General features: G+C 39.4%; 1 protein-coding gene across 4 annotated transcripts; it reads left to right on the top strand.

Moving 5' to 3' along the window:
• The first annotated feature begins 2121 nt into the window (after nt 1-2121).
• On the top strand, nt 2122-10735 carry LOC121308120 (probable ATP-dependent RNA helicase DHX40). Of its 4 annotated transcripts, none has more exons than XM_041240409.1 (14): nt 2122-2350; nt 2641-2836; nt 3326-3471; nt 4687-4806; nt 5189-5419; nt 6057-6123; nt 6824-6955; nt 7138-7237; nt 7352-7438; nt 8283-8465; nt 9217-9297; nt 9666-9823; nt 10013-10127; nt 10537-10735. In XM_041240409.1, the coding sequence occupies exons 2-14, from the start codon at nt 2653-2655 to the stop codon at nt 10718-10720; spliced, it is 1788 nt and encodes a 595-aa protein (XP_041096343.1). In that variant the 5' UTR covers nt 2122-2350; nt 2641-2652; the 3' UTR covers nt 10721-10735. The 4 variants fall into 4 exon arrangements, with proteins under 4 accessions (XP_041096343.1, XP_041096342.1, XP_041096340.1 ...); XM_041240408.1 differs by having other exon boundaries at nt 2617-2836; XM_041240406.1 differs by having other exon boundaries at nt 2612-2836.
• The last annotated feature ends 265 nt before the right edge of the window (nt 10736-11000 follow it).

Here is an 11000-nt window from a genome sequence, read left to right as displayed (position 1 = left end):
GGAGAAAAAGAGCAAAAAGAAAAAACAGTGCATAACAGATGAAATGGAAGCACAGGGGATGCGTTCATCTCTAACTGCATGCAAATCCTCCCTTGATGGAAGTATTTCACTGGAGGGCATATTGGTGAATGGTGGTGGACTTGAAAAACCAACAAAGAAAAAAGACAAAAAGAAGAACCAGAATGATAGGCAGGAAATGCAAGGACTTCGTCCTACATCTGTTGGAGAATCACTAGCTGGAGAAGTGACGACAGGTGAAATCCAAAAACGTTTTGGGACATCTGGGGAAAATGAGAGTGTTAGACCGGAAGCCTTGGTGGATTTATCTAGTGAATCAAACTCTGCAGGTGATTTGCTGCAGGGAGTGATTGAAACAGAAGCTACAGACAAAAGGGACAAGGCAGAGAAAGATGTGGGTCTAAAGAATGTGAATTCTGAGAAAGATGGGACCAAACAGGGCAAGAAAGAGAAGAGGGGGAAAAATGGCAAGCAGGAAACCACGAGTTCTGTTTTAGCGTGGCAGCTTTCCGAGCAAACTTCTGAAAGAAAGGGAGAAAAAATGCCCTCTAGTGGTAACAAAACAAAGTGCCAAATAAACGTCTTCGAATCATTGGAGGATAATGGAAAGCCAGCTAAAAAGACCTTGTTGAGTATGACCTCTATAGAAAAGGGTAAAGGAAAATCAGCCAATGCAGGCTCCAGAAAGTGCAAAAGAAAACTGTTTAATAGTGCCTTATATGAAATGTTTGACTCTACAAAGACAGGCTGATGTTCAAGTCAGGACTAGCTGTGGGATGACGCTAGAGGACCCATATCAGGGTTTTTTTTTTTTTTTAAATCTAGTACTGTTTGCAAATCTTTTTTTTTTTACCTGGATGGTTATTGTTTTTTGCCTGTTCTGCGGGGGTACCAAAAACACTAGTTATTTTAAAAAGAACTGGAGTTTGTGTTTCCCAATATGTAAAGCTACTGTTCATTGTATAGTATAGTTAGTTGTTATTTGGAAAACAGATGCATAGCGTGCATGTTGGAGGTCATTTATTTTAAATGTATTTTTTTTTATTTTATTAGTTTGTAATGCAATGGTGGAAATAAATTGCATGACTGAAAATTGAAATGAGACTTTAACAATTTAAACAAATTGTATATGTGTGTACAGAAAAACTTGTAAATGTTCTTTATAGTGTTTGGTGTTATAGTTCTGGATTAAAACTTATGTTTTCAGATCTGTATTGTTTTTTGTTCTATGGCTATGAATTAGATCAGTAAACTGAGAAGACCCAGGTGATTACATTTTTACTTTTGAAGCAAGACAGTTTGCTGCACTGCTCTTAGTGAACCCCCCCCCCCCACTTAATCATCCAATACAAAATAAAAAAAGATGACTTACATGTGTTTAACAGTAAATTTGCAATAGTACATAAGTTGAGCAGTGCAAATGGTGTCAGGAGGTTTTAATGAATGCATTATCTGGATATTTAAAGCTAACCTCTTCTGCTGATGGACTTTACAGATTTGGAGAAGACCTAGTGGGGTGTTGTAATATATTCATTATGATATCGAAAATATTCAGGTTTGCACATACATGTTTTTTGGGTTTTTTTTTTTTTTTTTAGAAATTAGGCAGCAGTGCATGCTTTGTGTGTATGTATTGCTTGTGAATGCATTATAGTTATTTTCTGGTGAGCAGAAGAAAAAGAAAATTCAACATATAATCTAGTTAAACCTACACGTCGATATGTAAACCAATCTGTGGTGTGGTCAGAGTTGGTATTGTATGCAGGGTTTCTAGCTATAGTGCGTGGCTGAATGGAAGCGCGTATGTTCTCTTACAAACACTGCTTTAAGTATACTCTTACTGGTAGTGCTTTAGTCCTATAGTAATAATAATATGGACGTTTCTATGTCATGTATGCTTCAGAATACTACGAAGTCCTTAGAATTTTCACTATAGGACTATTAAATCATATTTGCTTGAGTTGTGTATGTGATACAATCAGAAATGTATTGCATTTTGGAGATCATGTCTTCTGTGGTACTGTTTGGTATCTCCAGCAGAGGGAAGCACGAGTCTTCAGTGGGGGAAAAAAAGAAAATAGTGACGTTCACGTCGTGCGACGATTGAATGCAATTGTGAGTGCGTTTACAGGGTGTTTTATAGGAGGCTGCTGCTGTTTAGTTCAGGGGTGATCTCGGAGTATTAAAGCTGAAGTGACGGCACCCGTAGGACAAAACCTTAAACCCGTTTGTGACGAGTCGCAACCATCTAACAACCCTTCTACTGAGACGCAGCAATTGAGTTGCATCACTATCTCGCTAGTCGTGTAAGATCTCCAAACTGGATCTTAGGGTGAGAGTCGGTACGCCTTATTGACAGAAATGTTGTATTGGTTTTACTTTGCAGTCAGTAGAAAGAAGGGTACACATCACTGTGTACATTTCACTAATAACGTTTCTATTTGTTGCCTCTTGTTTTGTTTTAATACGTTTTGTTATACAGCCAAATCATGTTTTAATTTCATTATTTGCAAACATCTCATGATGTATAGTAATTATTATAATAACTGCAAGCTGTTTCCGGCTGTCCTTTTATTTATCATCAATTCACTAGGTTAGGTTTAACAAAAGTCGTTCATATAGAACAAACTGAACATGGAGAAAAAAAGCAAGCCGTATAAAACAAAGGGAGGAACGGCAACAGAGCCGGTGCCGCTCCCAATCCACAAACACAGAGAGCGGCTGGTACGGGCTGTCAAACAGAACCCCTTCGTTGTCGTTACCGGAGAGACGGGAAGCGGCAAGACCACACAGCTTCCTCAGTATCTCTACCAGGCAGGTAATCTGCACACCACGACAGAACTAGCACAGAGCTTACCTTAATGTTACCTGTACTCTAACATGGTAAAAAAAAAAAAAGCCCTGTGATTTGCATTTGTAACTGTCAAACCTATGATATATAAATTTGTATTTTGGCTTATTGATATGTAACAGTAGACTATTTGAAAGTAAAAATGAATACAACTGTGATGTTTTATTGGGTTAGAGCACTGAAAAACAACACTGGATTAAAAAAAGTGTAAAAACCTTTGTTATATAAACACAGGATAAGTTGCACTATTTAATATTTGCAAGCTAACAAATTCTAACCAGTTAGTGTGATAGATATGCTTCTCAGACTAGCTACTGTAGGCTTTAGAAAATGCCTTGCTTACACAATATGACTGCATAGTGTAGATTGACATGTTACATTGATAAAGCAGTAGTCCTGAGAGCAGAATTTGCTAGTATCTAGTGTCAAACAGCCTGTTTGATTTTTACGCTGTAGGGTTTGGGAAAGGCGCAGTGATCGGTGTCACGCAGCCCCGAAGAGTAGCCGCTATCTCAGTAGCACAGCGAGTGTCTGAGGAGATGGGCTGCCCCCTGGGAAGAGAAGTGGGCTACCAAGTGCGCTTCGACGATTGCACTTCCAAGGTATTTAATCACACAGACTTCTAACTGTAAGTGCTGTAGGCAGGCTTGACTAGACCCCATGTCCGTTGTGTGCCAGTGGGTGAAGGTGCGCTCCTTCACTCTACCTTGAAGTCTGATTTAGCTTGTTTTCCACATCGGCTTCCAGTAGGAATTGAACCCTTAAAAAGACAATGAAAATGGGCATGTGTGTGTGTCCAGGATGAAATGTGAGCCCAGCATTGTTGTGGTAACGTGTCTGTCGTGGTATACAGAACTTTGATCATCAATAAGCCTTTGGGTTTGTGAGTGGTGTTATGAAGGCTAGTTAACCGATGTAACCAATGTTTCATTTGTAATGGAGCGCCCCTATCAATGGACACCTACTTCAGCAGAGTAAGCTTAGTATGCCAGCAGCGAGTGCTGCACACACAGAGAGAGCAAAGAGCAACAGGGTCACAGGTCACATAGGAAAGAGCTAGCAGCACTTCTGGGACCAAAGTTTATCACGGTTTAAAGATCTGTACTTAAAAAGAAGAGCCTGGTTAGGCTTTTCTATAAAAGGTCTTCTCTGAAAATAGTAATAAAAGTAATAATCTCAGTGTTTATTTTTTAACATCAGTATGTGTATATATATATATATATATATATATATATATATATATATATATATATATATATATATATATATATTTCTATTGAACAAATAAATTATTGTAATGAAGATATATATAGATAGATGGGTAGATAGGAAGATTGATAGAGAGATAGATGCATGAATGAATGAATGAATGACCCTATAAAATTTGGACTTCATCCAATTATTTCATTTTGGCCCGTTCCAACCCTTGTCCGTTTTTCAGGGAACACAAAAAAGATACAATGTCAAAAATACATAGCTGAAAGGACTGTGTTTTAAAATAAGCAGGCTTCCATTTAGATGTACTGTAGTTGGTTTTGTTGGTACAGTACTATATTTTCAGCAGAAGTATATTTTAATTCAGAACGATATGATTCTGAAAATATCACTTGCCAAAAGAGACGGCACGTGGACTGTAATACAGTACATACTTTTAAATCCGGTACATATTGTAGCAGTATGTAAAATTCCCCATTAATGGCAAAATTATTGGGGCCACAAAATGCAGAATATTACAAAGACCCCATTACAGGCATTCCTGGTTTTCATGTGTATAGCCCCTTTAACTGAAACAGCACTGCATCTAATACTTCCTTTAGGACACGGCTATCAAGTACATGACAGATGGCTGTCTCCTGAGGGAAATTCTCGCAGATGCCAGTCTTAGCAGGTACAGCGTTATCATTCTGGACGAGGCTCATGAGAGGAGCCTGAACACGGTGAGTGGAGAGAATTGCTCAATCAGAAGGTAATAATGTCATTGCAATGAAAGTGCTTTTAAAGCGTTGCTTAAAAATAACAAAGTAAAAGCCACATCGACATGCAGAATTTTGTTGTGAAGAAAGAACCACACCTTATTGGGAATATTTTGATTTTTAAAAATGCTCATATGTGAATGTTTTTAAGCTTGGGTTTCTAGTTTGTCTCTGGTTGCTCGGAAACATGGGAGGACTGGACAAAGGCTGCTGGGAGGTGGAACCTTTAATTCCTTAGCATGAATATTGTGCTTGCATGTGCCATATTCAGCTTAGTTTTTGATTGGGTTTGGACCTTGGGAACGGGCTCATTATGAGTAGGTTGTGAGACTTGGTTCTCTTTCAGGACATTCTGTTCGGTTTACTGAAGAAGCTGTTCCAGAAGAAGAAGCATGGAGACCGGCAGGCCCCTCTCAAAGTGGTGGTGATGTCAGCCACGCTGGAGACAGAGAAGCTCTCTGAGTTCCTTGAGGACTGCCCTGTCTGCACCATACCCGGGAGGACCTATCCTGTCACTGAGATATTCTGCAATCTGATTGGCCCAAAAGACAGAGAGAGCTCTGTTTATGTGAAAGAGGTAAAGCACTGCTCTTTGAGGTTAGGGGGAAACCAGGGTATAAACAGAGCCTTTCACATCAATAACTATAGCATATGCAACGGGACCAGTGATAAAGCAGAGAAATTGGACGAAAGCTTTTAAGGCAATGATTTAAATGCACCTTGACCATGGGTGTAAGTTTAAATTAAAGCACAGGAGGTGATCTAGAACTAGTAAGCAGCAACAACTAATATATCTACAGTATAGGGTTGTATTTGATATACCTACATACTAAGCTAAGAACCAAAAGCTCTTCAAGAAAAGAGAGCCCAGTGATGATGTTATTAAATAAGAGGTAGACAAAATATATTTTAGAAGTCTTGGTTAGCTGCTTTAAACTCATATAGCCTCTATAGATTGGGACTGCAATATCCCATGGTTTAAGCACAGGCACACAAGATTATCACATGGGAGTATGGTAAACGATATATACAGTAAGGACTGTAAACATGGTAAACCTTAATAATACAAGGCACCTGATGCATGATATAGCCATATAAATGTTGCTCAGAGGATGCAGTATATTGGATAAGAATGTATCTTTGATTAAGCCCAAAATGATGGTCGTATTACAGTACAGAACATGAACGCAAACATGTGTTTTTTTTTCATTCAGGTTGTGAAGGTTGCCCTCGACATCCACACGAATGAGCCAGCTGGGGATATCCTCGTGTTTCTTACAGGTAAGCTTCTTATCAAGCGTTGGCTTCTCGCAGCCTCAAACCGACGCTGGTGTCTGTTATTTATGAGCAGCTGCTGTGAGGGAAAACGGGCTGTTTATCTTTTTTTTTAACAGGCCATTTGCACATAAATCTTGGCCTGGAAAACCACAGAGTTTACATCGATCTGTAACCTGGCTCCCATCCAAATCACAGAGTAACAGAGCTTGTGTGAATGACGCACTTCCGTAATAAACGGTACACTTGAGCTTCTGTAAGTCAGACGCAAGTGCTTAAGCAATACTGTATAATGTATTGCGTTTTGCATATTCCTGCAGTTTCATATCACCACTGTTTCAGTATTGTAGTTTACATGCTCTGGGTCATCACCTGGTGAATGCAGCCAAACACATACCGTATTGATAAGAGCTTACGGTAGTCAAGTACAAGGCTTTTGCTGAACATCACTTCCCTGTTACTGTAACCAAGGAAAAGCTCCCATTTACATCTGCTCTTCATATATCTCTGCTGTCCATTGTGATAAAAAGTACGATCACTGCTAAAATGCTTCCATTTGCAACTGCAGAGACTTTTAATTGTTAAACAAAGTCAAATAGTACTTGCTTAGTTTGTTGTATCATAAATCTCTGTTTTTGGTCCCACGCTTGTTAGTGGTTAGTTGAACAACTCTGCATTCATCTCACTTTTTTTTTTTTTTTTGCAGGCCAAGTGGAAATCGAGAAAGCTTGTGATGTACTTTACGAGAAGGCTGAATCCATAGATTATCGGCATGATGTTGAAGACCGGTCTGTTAAGGGACTACTGATACTCCCATTATATGGATCCATGCCCACTGGTAATGTCTCTGATAGACATATTTGTGATTACAATTCTATGGATGTTTTTGTATTTGTGGGCAGTAACCACTCATGTACCTCTGTAATAAATCTGCATCAACTGAAGTAAATCTCATATACCCGCTTGGAGTTCTTTGGCACACATGAATGCTTCTGAAATATTAATGTCTGTTCTTAATAGATCAACAAAGGCAAATATTTCAACCTCCTCCAGCTGGCATAAGAAAATGTGTGATTTCCACAAATATTGCTGCAACATCTCTAACTGTAAATGGAATCAGGTAAAATAACTGAATTGTGTGTAATAGCTTCCCCCTGAACCTAGCCCAGTGAGTGTGTGATTGAAATCCTGGTATAAACTGTGTCGATTTTCAGTTCTGTTCTGTTCTGTGCAGGTACATTGTTGACAGTGGATTTGTGAAGCAGCTGAACCATAATTCAAGGGTGGGTCTGGATGTTCTGGAAGTGGTGCCGATTTCAAAGTAAGGTTTTTTGTTTGTAATGAGGCAGGTTTTCTTATTTTTTGGTACCTGAAGAGGCTTAATTCACAGTGTACCGAACAGAAGTGTCATTTGGCCTGCAAAGCATGACTGGCTTAGTCCAAAGCTCACCTGGTTTGTAAGGTTGCTACTGTGTGACTTTCTAATTTAAAATGGTAATGAAGTACTGAATGAGCTCACAAGGCTGAAAATGAGAAAATGCCATTGGGCTGTCTGTGCCAGCTTTACGTGCACATCACACCATTGTCTACTTCAAAGCACCTATGTACTACGTAGAAGATACCGCATTGAATTGCAGGGTCTGAGCGCTGCACAATGGGAATGCAATGTAACTAAGCAGTCTTCAAGGTGGTTTTTATCAGGTTGCAGACTGTAGCTTTATACATTGTACATATAATAGAAATAGTTGAAGGTTAACATAACCAGGGAGTAGGTGGTGTGGTGGTTCTGGGACCTGGGTTGGGAGGTGACTGCACTCTAGTGGTTGTTCAGTTATTATTGTTCATTGATTAAGGTCTACAGTATAAATGGGGGCTATGCAGTTTATATGGTTTGTGGTGGATGTAAAACATTTAATTTACATATCTTTAAAGATCTGCGTATACTGTTGAAGATGTTACTTTTCAGGACCCAAGAGCCTTACCTATATGATATGCAGTAAATAGTAGCACTATATATACAGTAGATAAACCCTTTTTTTTTGTTGCTTTGTTACCTTGAATGCTAATTGTTAATGGACTAAAATCGTATGCACTTTATTGGAAGCAGATTGTTGAGGTAAGGCTGATTATAAATGCAAGCTGTTGTGCGGTTGTTTGTCGCGAAGGACTGAGGCGAAACAGAGGGCAGGCAGGGCTGGAAGGACGTGTGCTGGGAAGTGCTTCCGGATCTACAGCCGGGAGTTCTGGGAGAAGTGCATGCCGGAGTACACCATTCCGGAGATCCAGAGAACCAGCCTGACTTCAGTCATCCTCACCCTGAAGTGCCTTGGAGTCCATGACGTCATCAGGTAAACAAAGAAGAGGCATTTTTAATAGTACTAGTAATAGGTTATAAATTTTAGTGGTCATCTGTAAGTGACGAGGTTTACAGCTTGGTAATACATCTCCTTGTTATTAATCATTATTATTTATTGATGGACGTTTACAATGAAGTGTTACCAATTAACTAGTTCAACATTAACTGTACAGAAAGACTACCCTCCGATAGCTGGAGCATTTTTAACTGGCATCTACGTGTTGTTGTTATTTTCTGTTTAATTGTATTATCTGATAACTTACTCTCATTTTGATAACCGTAAAAGTTAAGTAAGTACAGCTTGTTATCATTTTTTTCAAAGAGAAATGTATTTAGTATTTAATGAGTTAAATAATTTCAGTGTCTTCTAGAGAAGAGTAAATAAAAATGGGAATAGATGTACATATTATTAGAGCAGGCTGCAGTGTTGAAAGAGTTAAGGTCTCTTTACTTTCAAATACAGTAGAGAGTCAATTATCCAAACTAATTGGGACCAAAACTAGTTTGCATAATCGATTTGTACGGATAATCAAACAGATTTTAATAACAATTACTGTACCTTTTAATAATGTATAGAATAAAGTTAACATACACAAGTACTTAGTGCACAAGTACGTACTGATGATATATAGCTAGTGACCTATTCTATTACATTAAGCATATAAAATTACAAAGTAGTGTTTTGTGAGGTCCCTCTTCTATGTTGTTCAGCCAGTATGATTGGGTCCTGTTTATCTCTTAAGGTTTCCTTACCTGGACAGTCCTGAGGAGAGGTTCATTTTAGAAGCTCTGAAGCAGCTATACCAGTGTGACGCCATTGACAGGTAATTGATATTCCCAGGGTTGGAATCTAAAAGCGTAATACCCTCAAGCATGACATTAACTGGGGTAACTGGTTCCAGAAAAACAGGTTTTACAGCCTCCAACTGTCAATGTGGCACCAGCTATCTCTTAATGTTACCGGCGTCACAAAAAACAATACTGGGGACACACAACCAAGAGTGATACCAAGCATGCTGAATATTACAGCCTGTATTGTTGTAACAGGAGGACTAGGCTTTTAAATGTGATTGTCTTTACTGAGGGGTTAGGAGGCTTTAGGACATATACGTGTGCTACCAAACTACTGACACTGAAGTTGAGATCATTGACTGGCCTAATACAATGTTGGAATTCTGTGGTATGATTACAGGAGAGGCCATGTGACGAGATTGGGACAGTTTATGGTGGAGTTTCCTCTTCCTCCAGGCCTGACTCGGTCCCTGTTGAAAGCAGCGGCTCTGGGCTCCGAGGACCTTCTCCTTCCTATAGCTGCCATGCTATCTGTTGAAAATGTCTTCATTCGACCAGGTACCTTAAAACTCTCTTCTAATATCCACATCCAAAACCAAAAGGAACTGTAATGTTTCCAACAATACGGTTCAGGTGATAGCTCTTGGTTTTTTAGAAATGTGACGGTTTCCTACGTGTAAACGAGAGCAAAGGTGCCGGGATGCAGCACAGCTGTTCCCAGAATGAAGTCTGTTTTGGATCCCACAGGCCAGCCCGAGAAACAGCAGAAGGCTGAAGAGAAGCACCGGGAGCTTGCAGCTGAATTGGGTGGCTGCAATGACTTCACAACACTGCTGAATATCTTTCAAAAGTGCAAAGCAAGGTAGGCTTACAAAGACTAATGTTTTGTACTGTACACCCCTGTAACCACAGAGGTGCAGTGTTACAGAGTGCTGTGTACTTGTTTCTCTCTGGGTCTGGCTGCACAGCCGCATTGCATGTCAATGGGCATGAACTGCTTTGAGCATGTGACCAAAATGTTTTATATGTACAAAAAAACCCAAACATTTTTGTGCTTTGCTGCTGCTTGACAAATTCTGATTGAAATACTGTTCTTAATATGATGTGTATAGATCTGTCCAAGAATAATGGCATTGCAACATTTGGAATTGCCCACTCTATATAGAGTATACAGTAGCTTTCTGCCACCCTTCTGCTGTCGTGACTCTGGATCTCCTCTCAATTAAATGGCACAGAGTTAATCACTAAGAACTTTATTCCTATGTTTGCAGTGCCTCTCCTGTGTCTTGGTGCCAGGATCACTGGATCCACTGGAGAGCCATAAAGTCTGCTTTCAGTATTGAGACTCAGCTGCAGGAAATACTGTCCCGACTCAAGCAGGTAAATAACTTTGATGCCATTTTCTGCAACATTGGTGAAAACCACATCTCACTCATGTTGGTTAAGATATGTTAAGCACAACCCATGATGTAAAAAAAACAAAAAACACATGTATTTAATTGATGCCTTAAGTTATCATCTTGTAGATAATTCTGGTGCCCAGATCCTTTTAAACTATGGCAGTGCTGTGCCTTTTGACTTTTTAATGATCACTGCCAGGTGACATGCTGGCATCTGTAGGGTAAATGGATTGGATTTTTTTAAATGTTTATTTATAACCAATTTCACTAGGTGGGCAGAAAATGTGAGTGTGGCTTGCATGTACAAGGGTGGTTCAATAACTAAAACATGTTTG

Source organism: Polyodon spathula, unplaced genomic scaffold (assembly GCF_017654505.1).
Source record: "Polyodon spathula isolate WHYD16114869_AA unplaced genomic scaffold, ASM1765450v1 scaffolds_355, whole genome shotgun sequence".
Classification (NCBI taxonomy): Eukaryota; Metazoa; Chordata; class Actinopteri; order Acipenseriformes; family Polyodontidae; genus Polyodon; species Polyodon spathula.
Note: the sequence above shows the minus strand (reverse complement) of the source record. Positions and strands in the feature narration are given on the sequence as shown.

Coding starts and splice junctions, on each gene's coding strand:
- LOC121308120 (XM_041240409.1), top strand. CDS start 2,653: ATGGAGAAAAAAAGCAAGCCGTATAAAACAAAGGGAGGAACGGCAACA. Junction 2,837..3,325: donor TCAGTATCTCTACCAGGCAG/GTAATCTGCACA, acceptor TTTACGCTGTAG/GGTTTGGGAAAGGCGCAGTG. Junction 8,466..9,216: donor GGAGTCCATGACGTCATCAG/GTAAACAAAGAA, acceptor TTATCTCTTAAG/GTTTCCTTACCTGGACAGTC.